The 18,639-nt window shown below is 39.6% G+C and overlaps 1 protein-coding gene across 9 annotated transcripts in view; it reads right to left on the bottom strand.

Annotated features, from left to right (window-relative positions):
• TMTC2 (transmembrane O-mannosyltransferase targeting cadherins 2) overlaps positions 1–18,639 on the bottom strand; it is a 259,383-nt gene that overhangs the window by 231,930 nt on the left and 8,814 nt on the right. For 3 of the 9 annotated variants that reach the window (XM_087767469.1, XM_087767470.1, XM_087767471.1), the window contains one exon: positions 18,397–18,500. The exons of 3 other annotated variants lie outside the window; for them this stretch is intronic. Coding sequence is in view for 1 of the 6 variants with exons in the window: in XM_087767468.1 (XP_087623594.1) it covers positions 3,915–3,976 (62 nt within the window). In the remaining 5 variants the exon portion in view is untranslated. Of the gene's footprint in view, positions 1–906; positions 948–3,914; positions 4,011–18,396; positions 18,501–18,639 lie in introns of those variants that run through there. 3 more of the 9 variants (XM_087767473.1, XM_087767468.1, XM_087767474.1) reach the window with 3 other exon arrangements.

Genomic DNA, 18,639 nt, shown 5'->3' with positions numbered 1-18,639 from the left:
TGAAAGTCTCATTGCTGGTACGTTTTTAATCACTGTAATTTAATTTTGAATTTTTGATTCCCAAGCCCATCAACAAATATAACAAACTATTAATTAGGCTACAGTACCATCATTTCAGAGAAATTAAATGAGACTGTGAAACTACAATCGGTGTAAAATGGCAGTCTGCAGTAATCCTACGTACTACATACTTGCCTCGAAATACCACATTTCAGTTGATTCCTGATGAAAATTTAACCCATTTCAGTTCTTCCAAGTCCTCCAGACTTTGAAGGCAGAAATCAAGTACACTTTTTAAAAGGCATAGATTACAAAAAGAGGGACTTTCATATTCTAGCCTTCAGCTACTAAAACTGGACTGAATTTCTGAGCAATTCCACAGCTGCATTAGATGAGACAAGCTGATTTCTAAAGAGTGAGTGCTAGCATTAAAATTCATTATGATTTTTTTCAAGATAGGGTAGTGATATCACTTCACATACATGCCCTCTCCTCCCTCTTTTTTAATGTTAGGCAAGGCAAACGCATAAAATTAATGTATTCATCTCCTTCCTAGTAGCTGAATTAAGAGTATAAGAACGGGCTCTCTACTTTATTTGTCTTCTATTAAGGCAGCAGACTCCTAAAACAACTTCTGGGTGCATTTTTCTAAAACAAAGAAGTCACAGTGCTTTAAAATGTTGATGTAACACTTCACATTTTTATACTCGTCTTTTAAACCATGCCATGGTTCTTGCAGTAGCAGAAGCAGCAACACAAAACCAAAAACCCAGGAAGACAGTCTCCCAAGTGAGACCGCAGTGGGAAAGCACGTATTCCTAACGGAGAATGCTGCTCTATCACATTTCCAAACAGCTTTGTAAAACGAAGCCAGACAGAATTAGCTATTATCCAAACACTACTTACTCGCAATGCGCTGTATATTTCTCATTCAAAGGGCTGCTCGAAGGGGCAGAGAGGTCCCTGGTCTGACAATAGCCTGCTACCAGGTGGAAACAATTAAGGAAGGAAGCTCTCCTCCACTGTGCAAATTATTTACTAGCAATCCCGACCAAAGCTCATGCCATGACCTAATTTAACCACATCACTTGCATCATGTCTCTCTCTTCCTGCATGCCTAGGACAAGAGAACCCTGCGAGTTCCCCACGTTTCTACAGAATATTTTCGTTTCTCTAATTTGTCGTAATTGTAGCTCCTTTTAAAAATCAGTCTGCCTTCTTCCTGCATCTGAAAGCTGAAATAAGGAACATCTTTCTTTGCTGTGAGTCAGCCTAATTCTGTTTACTAGCTATATATTAACTTACATCAGCTGAAACTCTAGCTCAGAGCTAATAGTACTGGGAGGTTTTGTTGCTTTGGTTTTTTTTGTTTGTTTGTTTTTTAAACATGAAAAACAGGGGAAGGGAAGCAGCATAAAAGATGTGCCAGTAATTTTGTAATTATATTCTTTCCAGTAATCCTGGTTAAAAAAGACTGGTATTTGTATATACAGTAGATCAGCAATAATGCTAGCCTCTCTACCTTATCATCTTAGGGACATGGTTTAGTGGTGGACTTGGCAGTGCTAGGTTAATGGTTGGACTTTATGAGCTTGAAGGTCTTTTCCAACCTAAACAATTCTATGATTCTGTCTTTCTACATGATAGTCTTCTAATGAAGTATTACAGGCAAAAGAAGATTTTTTTTAAAACAAAGGTTAACTTCATACATTCTGGATATTTTAGCCACACTATCTGGTAATCTTTGCTATCTTGGTCATCTAAACCAGGAAGTCAGTATCCACTCCTTACCACAAGATGATTATTTCCAAAGGTTATTAGTAATAACTGTGTTCAAGTTAAAGGAGAGAATCCTTTCATACATGTAGGAGAAGTAAGCGGTTTAAAGATTTGATTTAAAATACTTAACTATTATGAATGGAGACAGAGAAGGGGAGAAGTCTGTCACGTAAGGAAATTCACTGAGCCTGCAAGAGCTGCAGAACTATGCTCCCTCTAAGCAATGTTCTCACCCCCATAACTACCTTTGACTAGACCTAAATATTTTAAGAAGACAACGTTAGGCAAAACAAATCTTGCTCATACTACTAGTATGTCATTCAGGCTCAAGTTTTTAAATTAGAAGCGGGCTACACAGCAAGACAGTGCAGTTGCTGGTAACTTCAAAAGCAGCATTGTGGTACATCGTTCATAATGAAAGAAAGGTTCCCTCTTGCCTTGCACGGCCACAGGTAACATGCTCTGTTGAGACAGTTTAATACATTTGAATGTTTTCCATTAATCTCAAAGGCTCCTGGTATTTGATACCACTGAGGACCACCTGCCCAAATATGGACCAAGAACAATCATAGCACAAAAAAAACCCTAGAATTTAGACTGCCTCCACTTGGGTTTCCTCTTTATTCAACAGAGCAGCCATCACCAATTTTCCCAACTTCATAAGTAAGGAAAAATATCACTTCCTCTCTCTTTCTCAGAAACAGCTGGGGGAAGAGGATGAAGATGCAGCATCATCGTCTCACTGGAGATTGCTCACTCCTGAGTCTGGCACTGATGTTCTGAATTAGAAGAGGGAGGAAAAGTGACCAATATTTGAGTTAATATCATTTTACCATGAGCGCAGGTACCCTTTTCCTTCCTCCTCCTTCCCAGTGCACATAGTAAAAAGTCCAATGCCCTTAAACAAGCATCAGTAACTGCAAAAGAGAGAGCAACCATAGTCTCTGTATCTTATTTCCTAAGTACATAAACTAACGGGAAAAAAAAAAAAAAAAGAGATCGATGAAAATAACACCTCTCACTATGAAGAGATAAAGTAGGAACAAGACGGTTATGAATGGGGCACAGGTAACAGCTCCTCCCCTCCCAGCGAAGACCTACAACACTGAAGGAGCAGTAAAAAATAGCAGCAGGAAATGCAGCAGGGAGAACCCCAACACACTTAATCCTCCGTAAAGGCAGCCCAGCTTCGAGTCTGTGGAGCTCTTTACATCACCAGAGGGGGAGAGAGAGCCTAATTACTTGCTACAATTACCAAAATCCATAAAATAGGGGGTCCTTTCCTCTATCCCCTTGAGAAAGGGGTTTGGGGGGGTTAATTTATATTTTAGTCCCATCAAAAACTTTAATAAGAGTCTTTGAATTTTATATCATTCTCAACAGTTTAACAAGGTTAGCCTTGTTCTGGGAATATGAATTGTTAGCAAAACTGTCAGCCCTATAACATAATCATTGCTTTATTTCCTTGGCAACAAAGGAAACTTTTAATGGAAAGAGATTTAAAGTACAGAGTGGACATTCCTCTCCAGACTGTAACCTTTTCCAATAGAGTCTAGTTACAATACATCTGCTGAATATCTCTTCTAGAAGGGATCTGAAAGACCAAACAGATCATACACAATTTAAGAGCTTACACCACCACTCCGTTAAAAGTACATTACTCTGAAACCAACAGTTCACCTCCTGGTTCTTCTACACATCTATTTATGAGGGAAACACTGCAGAGTAAGAGAGAAAGCCCTTAAACAGAAGCAGAATTTGAAATAAAGCTCGAACTAAGCAAATGCAAATGTGACTTCTGCTTACACACACCCATACTGGGGGAACGCCCACCCTGAAGCACAGGCACACAATAGGTTTCCTCCATCTGCGCGTTCAACTGGCACTGGTTTAAAGCTGACAGTGTGCTTAGCCTCTTGTCTTGGTAGGTAAAACAAAGAAATAAACTGAGGTGCTTTGCAAAAGGCTAATCTTGCAAATACATAGTCAACTATTAACAAAAATACTTTAAAAACTAAGCAGATCTCTTCAGGCATTGCATTCTTAGTAATATTGCTCAGCAATCCAACATTAAAACCACTACAAAGAAGAAATATCTGAGTATAATCTGAATAAATAGCAAAACTAGAAAATACCTGGAGAAGAGGTAAAAAATATATACCGCACTTGAAGCATTTGCCAGTAGATTTGCCTCCATTACAACCAGCAGTGCCCAGCCACATCAATGCAAAGACTCAGGCAAAGCCGCCTGACCAACAGCACTTTTGTATTATTTGTGCCCTTTGTTCCAGGGTCATTTTCAAAACTGTTGTAGAAAAGAGGGAATTACCAGTTAGTTTTTCCACAGTAAATGAGAAAAATCTGAGGAAGGTAGAAAAAAAAATAATGAAAGAGAATTGAAAAAATCTGGATAAATTTAACACCCACACTGGGAGGGGGGGAGGAAGAAACGCAACCAAACACCAAAAACTATGGAATATCAGACTGGAACCAGAAAGTAAAAAGCTTTTGAGAAACTGCTTTTTACTGAGGCTAAAAAGACCTTCTTCCCCACTGTATGTTATCTCCTCAAACAGGAATATAAAATATCCAGGAATATGAAAGTTAAACATTTGGGCAATTTTTTTTTTTTTTTTTTTTTTTTAAGGACTACAACAAACTGGAACTCCTGAAAGTTGTCCTGGATTAGAGGCTGTAAATCTGGAAAGCCTGCAGAGAGCCACTGGCACAGCAGAGTAAAGCTTGACTAGGCTGAGTAAAGAATGGTCAAAGGAAGATTTGATTTTAGTCCCCATCCAGCACTGTCACTGTGCGGCACACTAGAAGTTGCACATACAACACCATTTTTCAAAGCACAGATTACAGTCAATAGGTGAGAAAAGCCCTTTTCAAAAAGAGGGAAAAATTAATTCAAACACGGCATTTGTATTTCCTTCTTTCCTACCACTTTTTGGAGATGAAAAAGGAAAGGGATAAAAGACGGACTCCCCTTTCCAATACATAAATTCACATTCCTCACTGCTTTAAAAGAAGAGAACAGACACATTAAGGGTTTGTTTTTTTTTTTTATTAGGAAGCCACGAGGCACACAAAGGAGCAAGCAATCACGAAGGGCTCTGCTTCACTCTGCTTTTTAAACACCGATACGATGGTATTCATAACACTTTGCACAAAAAGCACTTATGTACTAATTCTTATAGGGTGCACCATCAGCTCAGGCATCTCTAAGCAGGTTCCCACACCCATGCCTGGGTTTTGGATTAGCTCTCGGGCAGCCAGAAGGGAGCAGGGATGCCCGAGGTCTCCAGCCACACCACAAATGGGGACCCTCCGGCTGCTGCCTTCACCCACAGCTTGTCAGATCAGCACCGCCAGCATCAGGATGAAGAGAAATGCCTCGAGACTATGTGACTTCAGAGCTTAAAAAATTTTTAGGAAGGAATTTCTGACACCTTGCAGAAGGGCCAAAGCCAAGCTTACACTGCCCACATAGTAACAAAGCTACAATACTGACATCTTGCTAACAGCAACAAACAAGGGAGAAATACACATTTTTAATCTCATGACATCACAAGTCTGTGTAGAAATACATTTGTAAGTCTTTTACATGTACCCTTCAGCAGTTGTTCTGGGATTAATGCATGTTAGCAGGTTAGAGGGGCTATGGGGGGGGGGGGGGGTATTGCAAAGTTCAGGTCCTCAAAGAAGAGTGTTTGTAGGTTGGAATAATAAGGGATAACCTTTGTATCATTCTTCTACATTTCTAGGCATTAAAAAACATTAAACAGAGTGACATGGAAGGTCTAGAAAAGGGAAATCAGCAATACCTATACACTTTAAAAGGTATCACGTACCAGGTTCAAATGCTAAAACTATTGAATCTACCTAGCAGAGTTGAACATGATGTCAAAACGAAAAAAGAAAGTAGACTGTGCTAATAAAAGTTAATCCAAATTAATTTAGAATTAGAACGTTAGTTTTTTATCTGTAGGAAAACAAATTATTTTAACAGATAACCAGGTATGCTTATAAGGTGGAGGCAGTTAATCCAAGCAGTAATATGTTCGAACTGTCTATCAGTATTTAGGGAATGATTTAATCACCTGAAATGACCCCTACCCTTCTCACTGCCAGCTTCCTCACACTGCAGATTATACTTTAAGCCATTTCCAAATCAGTTCGTTGGGGATGCTTTGTAGGAAAAGAACTGAATCAACTGCAGAGCACCCCTCCTAAGCACAGATAGTTCACAAACCCATGCTGAAGCCAAAAATAATAAGAGGAAAACTTGAGACATGTTTACTTCAGGGACAGTGAGACATCATCTAAAATAAGGGATGTTTGTTCCACTGAGCCTGGCAAACAGCCCCAAATAACACAGGACCAACTTGGCAGCTCTGTATTTTTGATCTCGTTGCTGACTAGCCCCCAGCTCCCCCACAGACATCCACTGATGACACTTTTTGCAGTAGATCACAACAAGACAGACAGCAGGTCCCAATCAAATTTGAACATAACCTGATCTACAAACACCCGCTTTCTCCTTCCAGCTCTCCCAAGCAGAAATGCAATCACAGGGAACTGCTGACAGCACATCACTAATCCACACCCCACCCGCGGGGGCACCGGGGACAGGGTATGTGCAGCTGGCATCACTGAGACCAGTGATGGGGAGGAGGAGCCCATATCACTCATCCTTGGAAGACAAATCCCTAGCGTTCACTTAGCTGAAATGGGGCAATGGCACATAGATTTCATTGGGGATGATGTTGCTCTTATCTCTATCAGCTCAGCAGGGGTCAGGGCCAGGTTTCCAGTGCTCCTGCAGCTTTGCTGAAGCCAGAGGAATCAAAGGGAAGCTCCAACAGCTGCTACAGGATTATCTGAGCAAAGCAAGCAGGGGAGGAAAAGCCAGGGGCCTTCATCAAGGCCGTCATACCCATCCTGCAGCAACCGCCCTTGGGAAACCAGCGTATGTATCCTTGGGACTGCTGTGACAATCCTCCAGATCTAAAGGTGGCCCTGACCCCTGACAAGGGGAAGACTCTCTCACAGATTTGCCCTGCTGGCAAAGGTGCCCGGGAGGGTGTACTGCAGCTCATGAGCAAAATTCATGAGTAGCACATATTTTACATAAGCACCATTGTTTCCTGTTATTTTTCTATTTTATGCTCTCTTAGTGTTCAAGAACTTCACTGAATATAGAAGAGACGGCATTACTGGTATTCACCAGCATAAAATCCTGACACTCGTCCTTTACCAAATACTTACATAAGCAAGAGGCAGCAGGTTACATGAATTATAAGATATAACAACATGAAGATTAGATTCAGAGAACGGAGTAACAACATGTAAAGAATCCAACCCGTCAGTGAAGACACCTTTCTGCAAGACACTGTACAAGCTCCAGGCAGGTTTGCCCTCAGCACACAGGAGGTACAATCTGACGGCGAGGTAGGAAAGAACAAGCAGATACAGACAAAGCAAACAACAAAAACAGGAGACAGAACAAATTTCATATTGACACACAGGAAGATTAGTTGAGGTTGCATCGCTTTCACAGTTCATGGTCTATGATGATATGAAACTGTTTTTGTTCCCAACATTTTTTTCTGGTAGGGTTTAGGTTTTGTTTGATACTGAAAACAACAGTGTTCCTAATACTAGATGATTAGGACTGGAAGAAAAAAAAAAGAAAAAAAAACCACACACACACAGAAGAAAGTAATGTTAAAGCAATTAAAAGGGGAAAGATTTTGCAGAATACCACTTCAAAAATATGCATAAAGTTATCTACCTAGCTAAGGCTATAGACTGGTCTTTGTTAAAGGTGCAAATTTTATTCAGTAAATCAATGGATGAGCGCAACTTCAAATATATCACTCTGAAGACTCACACCACCACCTCAGGCAAATCCACAGATTAGCTTGTGGCACTGCTGATCACTCCAAGCTTAAAAACAAAGTAAATATTTATTAGCGTTAACCATTGCATTTTGGTTCAATGATTTCAGAAATATAACTACCTTCAGAGAGTACTGAATCCCCTTTTCTCCTGAAGATAGGTATATTGAAGAAGCAAAATACAATTTTCCAACAGCTTTCTGAAACACGAAGGGAAAATTAGGAGAATGTGATTTGGATACATTACCAAAAAAAAAAGAAAGCAATCCTTTATTAACTGCAATTAATTTTGATTGTAATAGTCATTTCTTTAATTATGGTTGATGAAAAACGTTACACATAATTTGTTTTCCCCACACCAGCGTTCCAGATACAGATTTCCATTACATCATCAATACCCACAGCATGAAGTAATCAGAAATAAAACATGAGCAAAATCTCTAAGATTTTTATGTTCTTAAAAAAATAAGACAGCCATACCAATATTTAGGTTTATACAAGCAATCCTACTAAGTAAAATACCTAAAACCAACATACTTCTTATCTGTAAGTTTTTTTGTTCCAGAATAAGGGCCTGAACGACAAGCACTTTAGGACTTGGACAGTTTATACCTGTATGATCTCTCAGATAGTGAGGACCCAACTCTAGAAAGATCTGACTGCTTCAAAACTCATGTTATGATAATAAATTAGAAAGGATATAGTTTATACTTTTGAACCACTCGTATTGCAGATAAACCATTTACTAAGTCTGGTACTGGTCTTCATCTCAGCTTTCTGGCTACGTCTGCCCTGAAGACAGAACCACAACTCTAGCATATGCCAGAAATATCTAAATCCAAATAACTCAGATTAACATTGAGACAAAAATACAATGCTGTTTCAGCTCAGACTCTGCAAGTATATTTAGACCTCAGAGGAACTCAAGAGTATGTATTGCCCATATGTCAGCCCTTACCCTGGATGATTTCCTGCTTTTAGTCCTCTATTAGGTTGGACAGAGATTGCAGTTGTCCCTCATATTTGCAGAGTCTCCAAAACTCCAATTAAATCCCTTGAAAACAGAATATTATTGCCACATGGACTTAAGATAGTTAACTATACACCAAAGCAAGTGATGAAATCATGCCACGAAAAGCATTAGCATTCCTGAATGCTCACAATAGTTTTTTATTTTCATGTATAATAGTTCTTATTATTGCCTTCTGAATATTGTCATTATATACCTACCACTTGAATATGCTTCATAATACCACCTTGACCAATAGCTGCGGTGAGAGCAGTACTGCCAAGGTGCAAGACAACTTTCTCTGTAGCTGTTACTGGCTCATCTGCACGAGCAGGCTGCTCCCACACCATCTGCATACCAGTTCTGCCACTATGCACAAAGCCCAGATCTCACCATGCACAGAATATGGATGTATTGTAAGAAATGTCGTGTCAGCTGAAGGTGAACACAGGCCATGGCCATTAGAATTTTAAACCATTCCTCCCATCTAAGAAAATGGTATACTTAAAAAAAAATTGCTAACATGAAAATCGCAGAGTATTTTCTTCCTGTTTTAGTGATGGGGGGGGGGGGGGGGATACATGAACCAACAAGTGGGGGCAAGGAGACCTACCACTATTCTGTTTTTCATTATAAACCGATAGCGGTCTAATTACATAGTGCATTTCTACCCAGCTTGTGCCAACAATAAAAGTCAGGCAATATGTAGGGAAATGCAGGAACTCTTTTAAAGCTTCATTCAACATTCTTGAGAGCATCCACCAAACACTTCAGTAAAAGTCCACATTGAGCTGTTCTCAGAATACATTAGTTGTGGCTACATTTCCAGTTTCAGACCACAAGTCTAGGGGCCTGGGAGTATAATGTGTCTTTACAAATAATTTCTTCTTTAATGTAAAAATTAAGTTATCCTTTGTCCTTTAAGGTGGACATGGTAGGAAAGAAGGTGAAGTCCAAAAAGAACAAGAAGAGCCTATTTATCTGGTATTAAAAGATGTATGTTTGTCTTCTATAACAATAGCCTATGCAAACACAGGGAAAAGAATACTTGTTTAATTCATAACATTTAATCTAATAATGGGATAATAAATGAATGCCACATGCTGGGCAATGCTATGTTTGACATTCACAGTCAATTCTCATGTTGAGAGGGATTTGAAAACTTCGGAGTAAAATATTCAAAGCACAAGGCACTGTGCCACTTTCCAAGAGTTTCTATAGCTTTACATCATCAACTATTTCTTCATATACATAGCCCTAAAAATAGCATTTTCTCTGCTGATAGTTCAGCTTGGCCTTCCATCCAAACCACTATTGCCAAGACTAGGTTAAAATCTTGTGCTTCATTAGCCACACAGCAGCCTTGGCAAGGACCAGCTGAAAGCAGCAGTGCTTCGCATCATCACTGTCTGTTGCAAACTCGCACTTAGTGTAAGGAATAGCCAAACAAGGCAGCCACAAAATCATAGCTTCTGCAGCCATCTAGTTTTTGCACAGCAACAGCTAAGCCTGTCTTCAGCCACGCTGTTTGATCCGTTTTCCTTTCCCAAACAATTTATCTCTTTTTTAGTCCACATTGTGTCTTTCTCCTTGAATGGGCCTAACTCTGTTAATAAAGTCATTGCTCATTTTTCCTACTTTTGTTCCAGCATCTGTTTTCTGTGTGTGTCTTATTAGCTTTCCATTGTAGGAAACACAAGAGGAGAAAACCACCCAGGGAGACGGAGAGCAAACAGGTTAGAAGAGAAAGCTGAAAACTCATGAAAGGCAGGAGTGAAATCCATAGAGGCCTCTCTGGACAGGGTTCCCTGGTACCCTCTGACCAGATTATCAGCACCGATTGCTCATCCCCACTTCCACCGTTAGCGGTTACCCCTTTCAGACCTGTTGGCCGTGCTGATGGTGTAATCGATCTCAGGTTTGTTTCAGTGAGGCAAGCATCCTTGGCTTAAGCAGTTTGACTCAGCCTGGCTCACTACAACGGAGAGTTGAGACTGCCAAAATCTAGAGCTAATGTCTCCTTCAGCAAATGCAGTAGCAGCACTCACATGCTGAGAGCAATTTTTCTCCCAGTTTGTGTACTGGGTTTGGATCCTTCACATCCCACATGCCTAACAGCCACCAAGGGCTATATCTCATTTCACCCTTCTGTGTTTTCTGTCTTGCCTTCCCCTTTCTCCAGACCTTCTCTCACTGTCACCATAATATTTAGATACCTGCAAACACAACAGATTCCAACACGCAGGACCACTGCACATCCACTGCCTCTTTTCCATGCGTTGCTCTTCTCACACCTTTCAGTCTGAAGCTACTGGGGGAGAAAATCTCTTCTCAAGTGCTCCTGAAAGCACCCTAAGGTACCACTCCCTACCCAGTGGGATAATATAACTGAACTGAATGGAACTAAATCAGTATCTTATCAGACCAAAACAAAAACACCTCAAACCTTAAGAACTACAAACACTGAGAAGTGAGAAAGTATTTGCTCCAGGCACCTGTGCACACAACAGCTGAAGAGCTCCGTACCAGTGCTGAACCTCCTATTGCCTTGCTGCTTTACTGTTTTTCCTACTTGACCACTACACCAAGTCTTCCCTGTCTATTCCCCAACAACAACTGGACTGCACAATCGGCAGGAGAGCGGAGCTGGTATGTTCTCCTCCATTCTCCAAACACATAGGCAATATCAGTTTCCAACTTGGAGAAGAGACAAGGTTCTGCACCTATCTGTAAGGAGAGCGAGCAAAGACAAAGGAAAGGTTGCAGCCTGAATCTAACCTCAGGGCTGGGGGGGGGACATGTTCCTCCCATTTAAAGCCACACACAGAGAAAAAATAGCCACAACAGCATGCCAAAATGAAGTAATTCAAAAGAATGAATAGTAGCTATTATTTTCTTAAAACCTCCGTTTCTCTCTTTATGCAAGTTCATCATACAATAGAGCAGGTTGAGTTTAAATGAGAATTAGGCTGCAGCTTTTTAGTATGCTCCAGGTAAAACGGGTGAGCACGCACAAAGGGCACTTGATAACATTATTTGCACATGCACTATTGTGTAATTGTTTCCATAGGCACAAAGGACTGTCAGGCTGCCATAAGACTTCATGCTAATTGCTTGGTTGTGTGTGTGTTACGAAATGTAAATTAGGACTCCCTCAAAAACCTGAAAAATTGCACTTATCTAAATCTCACAGGATTAAGGGGGCAGTCATTCAAATTATTTTTCTCACCAAGAAACGTGAAACTAGGCTCTGCAAAGATGTTCTCCACAAAGAGAGAGACACAGATCTGTTAGTGTATGTGACAGTTGTTTTGTTGCACAGGCAGCTCCAAATCCAATTTGCAAACCGGTGAAACATCTGGAAGGGAGAGCCTCAGATGGTGAGAACCGTCACAGTTATGATAATATCCACAGTGTTTCTTTACCAAGCGTGATATGAAATTAAGTAGTTAATATACACGATGATTAAAACAGCTGACATAATTATCAAATATTGCATGACTCCTATGATTGAGTAGTAGACTGGGGGGACGGGGTGCTGGCCTGTAACTTCTATTTTACTTGCTTCCCCTTCCAAAAGAAAGCATCTCCCGCTACTAAGTTCTTCTGAATACTGAAACATAATAATGATACTAATTCCTTGCATGCATTTGTGCCAAAAAATATAAAATAAAAATATATTACAAGAACAAGCACAGCCCATAAACTTTTTCACTGCTTCATTATTCAGGACCAACCAAGCATTTTATGAATTGTAGTTATTTATGATGTTCTATATACTGTGTTTGTTTATGCCCAAAAGGTTCACCTACTTCCTCACTGTGGCTCTCCATCATGCAACAGCAAGACAGGTCAGACTTGAAACTGCATCGCCAGGGTCCTATTCTCGTATCCTTGCAGGCCCTCTATCCTGCAAACACTTAGCCATGTGTTTAACTTGTATATATACAAGTAGTCTCACTGAACTCATTCATGAAACTCTAGCCTTATTTAAATTGCCACAGGTTTTACCATTGACTCCATTTGGACCCAGATTTTATCTAATGGGACTATTTACATCTGAAAAGCTGAACACATGTCCAAGTTTGTAGAACTGAAGTCTTAGCCGCAAAGCTGAGGCATACACTGCCATTTTATCTCTTACTGGCATGTAGGACCTACACAATTATTTGCTTTTATCCTGACCTTAACTAAGTTAGGACACAATAAACAGATCATCACTAAAGCAGATTATTAGGTCATATTTTTCCTCCTTCTTGGATATTACTAAGCAGGCTATTCATCCTCTCCAATCTGCTCATTTTTTCCATTCCAATAAGCATGAAATAGTTGATGCATAATCATCTCTGCACAAACACTGACTTTGCTTAGCTGGAGAGCTCACTCGTTCATTTGTACTTCAAAAAAGAATAAATTTCAGGCAGGTACAAGAGACATACAGAAAAACAGATTAGTTAGCTGCAGTTTTCTTTCTTTAATTACAACAGTAGCAATATTAAACCAATCTAAATTGAATTCAATTAAATCAAGGTTTAGTCAGTTCCTGAAGCAATAGCTGAAACAATCTCCGCACTAGCTTCCTCATTTAGTTTTATTTAGCATGGGTAGTGTAAGGTGACCCAAGTACCTAACTTCTAACCTTCAGCAGGAAAAAAAAAAAAAAAAAAAAAAAGAAACCCAAAAATTGCAAAGTCAACAGAGATCCTTTGCAGCAGAAAGTAAAACCGTAGAAGTTCCTGCTGTACAAGAGTTCCTGCTGAAATCCAGACCAATGACTAAAGAAATAAAGACTCTCTGAATACAAAAAAACAACTTGTATTTTCTGATTACCATACTGCTTACTATATTTATGAGCTTAGAAATTCCCAGGGGCATAATTTGATACCAATTTAATCACTCTGTTGGAAGATTCACTGATTGCAGGGTCCATCCCTTCACTCCCTCCATGACCTGCACTGCTGGTGCAGACATAAGATAGCACTGCAAGTATAGGTAAGATGAAAAATTATGTCTGTTATTATACGTGCAATTAAATATGCATATTAAATGCAACCATCCTGTTATGAACAGGGTTCTTTTGCATTTTACAATACAGACTGCTTATCATGCTGTTTCTCGAGCAGCTTATTCTACAAGTGTGCTCACTTACTCTTGGCAAAGGACTAACTGGTACGATTTCAGGTTCATGCTAAGAACTATCACAATATCTGGTCTTCCTTAACAGGACTGTGCTCTGCTACCTCACGCATTTTATATAGATTTCAGTCCACAAAAAATGAGGATGGAAAACAAATACTCTCCACACATTAGTATCTTTTCAGCCATGTATAGCAGCATATAAAGTATAACGTTGTGCATTTTCGTACTCTACACACAGATGTTTCCCCACGATTTCTTATCTTGAACGAGGTATGCAAAATAAAGTGCTCTCAGTGCCCTTGTTCAAGCAAAAACATTCAGCCATCACTCCCACTGTGCTACACAACGAACAGATGTCCCTACACCCTTGCTCACACTAAGATCCAACGCAATTTATACTTTTAAGCAAAATTGTTTAAACTACACTAGACCAGAAGGAAATAAAATGTCAATAAACTGATTTTAATCCCACCCATCACTGAAAATTCACATCCACATCATTTAGATTTTTACTTAAATATTTACAGAAAGAATAAGGCATAGGCATTAATAAAATACTCTTTATTCTGGAATCCTGTAATCTTTGCCGTACTTACATTTACCTGTGTCTTAGTTCTTTATTTTTATTCTTTAGAGTCATTTTACTTATTCAGAAAACAGTACCATAACATTAGGATTCAGTAGTAAGAAACTGAGTTTTAAACCTCTTCGTTGTAAAATAAGCTCATACGCTTTTTCACATCATTAACAATTAGCATAGTGCGAACATAAACTGAAACTCTTTGCCTATAATAAGCTACAATACAGGGAGCCTCAAGAAAATCTACAAATTTCAGTCTGCAAGATGTTCAGAACAAGCCAAGCACAGAGCCAAGTTGATAGATTTAAATATCACACACAGCATGTGATTTCTGGAAACTGTGCATAACAGGGTGGTACCTTGCTTCAAGCTACTGCATCAGAGCCTTTCAAGATATGTATATCATACTCATCACCATGGTACCTGCAGACCTGTACCATCCAATTTTCCTGCTTAGACGAGACTTTCTCCAACACTATCCCCAAGGAACACCGAGATCTAGAGCTACATAAAGAGCAGCAAACCTTCTCTTTTCCTGAAAAACTAGCTGAATTCTATACACATCAAGTCAACAGCTGAGAATTACAGCAGGTTGAGCACATACCTTAGTGTCAGAAGAACAAAATGCTGCAGGTATTCCGATACAGTCAGTGTTTTTATCATTTTTCAAAAGATTAAGATACCAAATATTAGTACTTACTTCTATTACAAGGTAGCAGATTAGGTATGCAGCACACAACCAGGTGAAAGCCAGTATTCCTTAAGGTCTTTCTTCTTTGGGGGATCCTTTCCTCACCAGACACTCCCCCAGCCCGTAAACAAAGTGGCCTTTAACTATTTTTGGAAAGGATTGCACACATTGATTGAAATTGGAACATTTAGGAAAAAAAATGAAAGAAAGAGCTGACTGTCCCCTAGAGGAGAAGAGTTTTCTGTAAAATTTCTCACAGGTTTAGTGCACCTCTGCAAATCAGTTTTGTTTGCTTATAAACATCATCTTTTTTATTAATATCCTTACATTATTTTCTTTGTCAAGCACTAGAAGCAGGCTTTAAATTCCAGATGACCAACTAGCTTCAAGCTCCCTGGACATTCAATCCTTCCTTTTGCTTTTAACCCTGTATCAGCCAGGCATGAAGCTCTAAGTACCTAAGTCTATCATAAATCAGGGTAATTCAGAGTTCTGCTTTGAATGCATACAAACCCACTCATTCAACATTAATCAAAACAGAGTTAGTGAGACTTCTTTTTATTAAAAACTAACACGATGCCATAGCAGAGCACACTCAAGAGAAACTATGGCGAACCTGGCCATGCTCTGGCTGAACAGCATCTAGACATCTAGCAATTCTATGGAAAGAGGAAAGTATATAAAGCAACCTCCACTGAACTTCCCTTCTTTAAGCCCAAGCCATCATTTTAAAGTAGCCAGATGCCCTTATCAAGGCTCGAGCCATGCTGAACCAAGCAATGAAACAGACCTCCTAAAGATGCAGTTTCAGCTGCCAAGAGCTTGCAATCACATTATGAGCAGAAACAGGGAGAGGAAACAGAAGCAGTACAAGATGTAATGACTTGCACAGTAGCTCAGGGCACATCCAGACACATAGCCACAGGTCTGTTTGGGTGAAGGCAGCTTTCATCTCAGGCTCCACCTGCCAGCAATACCCTGCAAGCCACATCACCACAACCATAACGCTCCACAACACTAGTTGAAGCTGCACAGCTCTGGTGCAGAGCTGCTTTCAGCAATCTTTTCAAAGCCCAGGAAGAGTATGAACGTGTCTGGCAGCAAACAGCAGTGTAGACGGTACTCCAGAGTGATCCAGCTTGGGTTTTGCTTTTTTAGCATGAGGCCAACAATGCGGGGAACCATTTTCTTTGTGGTCTTTCCCCATACTTAAGTCTTTTGTCTTCTAAAAAAAGTGCATCTTGAGAACTCTCCAGAAGCATGATGTTTATTAAAGAGAAATACTACCATTTTTAACAAGCCTAGTGATTTACATACAAGAGATGAATAATGTACTGTGAAATGGAATAGAACATACAGCTATGTCTTTTCACAGAAACAGAAAATTTATTCAAGTATACTGGTGTTACAAAGAAGCTATAAAGAACTGTTTGTGCTACAAAATGAAAGCTGCTACACACAAAAATGCTATTTTATTTGATTAAATTTTTTCATCATTCTCTTACTACTTTTTCTTTCTGCAAGCTTTATTTATACAGCCATGCAGCAATTATTTTTTTGGCACTGGAACCTTAATTCAGATCAAAGTGCGTTTAAAAAGCCTAAGTTTTCTTCTGCTTTAATTACAAAAATGTAAAAGATCAGAAGTTTAATTACAAATAATTAATTAAATAAGAAACCTTTCTTCTGCAACTAACATTAATTTCAAGACCAATCCTCCTTTTCCTCCTGAAAATAAATAAATAACATTTAAAAGTTACCTCAAGCACAACTGAAATGGTTTGAAGAAAATGAAGCATACACACTGAAGCTTTATGGAATTTATTATAAGGAAATTCTTGCTATAATTCAAGATTTTGCAAGAAGGAATACACAGCTAGATGCATACCATACCTAGAAGTACCTTCCCAGGAATCCTACCGTGGTTTTTTGGTGTGGGAGTTGCAAGGAGGTATGGAAGGTCAAAGAAAGGATGGCAGAATGAGTGGCCTTGCTGAAGACCCACAAACCAAACTCCCAAACAAACCTCCACAAATTATTTCAGAGAGTTGCCCAAGATGATTCACCAATGAAATTCTGGCACCAACAAGGACAGCCAGGCTGAATCCAAGTCATAAATATATTTCTTATTTTAGTGGTATGCAGAGGGCTGATATATAACACACAAAATAAGGCTTCTTAAGATACTACCTCACTTTTGAGCCTATGCCTCACTTCTGAGCCTAATTTCTTCTTTATCTTGTTATTAAAATAATTAAAACAATCAATACTGTTGCCACACTAAGCAGTCAAATCAAATAAATACAGTATCAAGTACAAGAGAAGGCATGACAACACCTTCATCTTCACATAACTGTTGGAAATTAGAGGATATGACAAGGCACAGCGTTCTTTCAAATATATTTTTATTTGAAAAGAAAAAAAATCTATTTTAAAACATGTATGAAGCATGAAAAAAGAGTATATAGCAGAAGGCTCATAATCTACAGAACGACAGCTACAAGTGGATTCTTACACCCACAGAGTCACACAAGGTAGCATGCGCTCCTTCCACTTCAGTCAGAAAAATCCCCAGTGTTACCTGGGGTTAGGAAAGCTACTCTAATGGCCACAGGTGACTGCAGGCATCTCATCTCAATTTCCAACTGGACCTAATCCCCATCTCAAAGTAGCCCAGTACTAGTCCACTCAAACAAAGAAGCCAGCCAAATATAACTGATCCCGACCCAGGAACACTGTCAGGCTGTAAAATGAAACCAAGAACATTCCTATGTTACTGTAGTGCTACAATATCGCATAAAGGCTAAAAGCACCAAAGGAGCAGCCTGCAGAAGAGAAATGACACAGTACTAAACAGCCTATAAAGGCACAGGCATCCCGTGCTTTAAAAAGCATACTTTTAAGTGTATCACTTAATATACTGCTTTGCCCATTGGTCAGCAAGATCCTCCTGTGCCCTCTCAAAGGCCCACCATCAAAACCACACTCCGAAAATGATGGAACCAAACCACACACACACACACAAGACTCGACACCGAAGTCAAAGTCCCAGAAGCAGCTGATTTTCAGAATGAGCTCCCACTTTAAGGTTTCATTTTAGAGACCCGGAACAAATCAGTCATTTGCAGAAAAAAAAAAAAGTTATTTTGGATTAGGAGTTCTAGTTCTCCCCATGCTGCCTCCAAGATGTTGACCTATTACTTTATAATCCAGCAAACTGCATCTTTCATTTCAAAGTGACTACTAAAAGCCTGTCAAATGTATAGACATGAATATATAAAGAACTTCAACTCACGTCCTCACTTACAGCAGCTCGAACTCTGAATCTGCTAAAACACACTTCAGGGAAACACCCCAAGCTGGAAGGCAGGCACAGGAATCACCGCGAGACTCGTGGGTCTAAAACAGAGATCAGACACGCACTGAATATCTAGACTTTAAATGATGATGGGGCAGACCATCTCTGCCTACCTACTAGAGGCCACTTCAGCACACCGATCTTTTTTTTTTACACAGATGCTTGGCTCCTTGTGAAGCC

The sequence above is a fragment of the Nipponia nippon genome, unplaced genomic scaffold (genome assembly GCF_047370975.1).
Source record: "Nipponia nippon isolate SJK-2023a ecotype South Korea unplaced genomic scaffold, ASM4737097v1 scaffold_3, whole genome shotgun sequence".
NCBI lineage: Eukaryota > Metazoa > Chordata > Aves > Pelecaniformes > Threskiornithidae > Nipponia > Nipponia nippon.
This window is presented reverse-complemented; position numbering and strand designations above follow the sequence as displayed.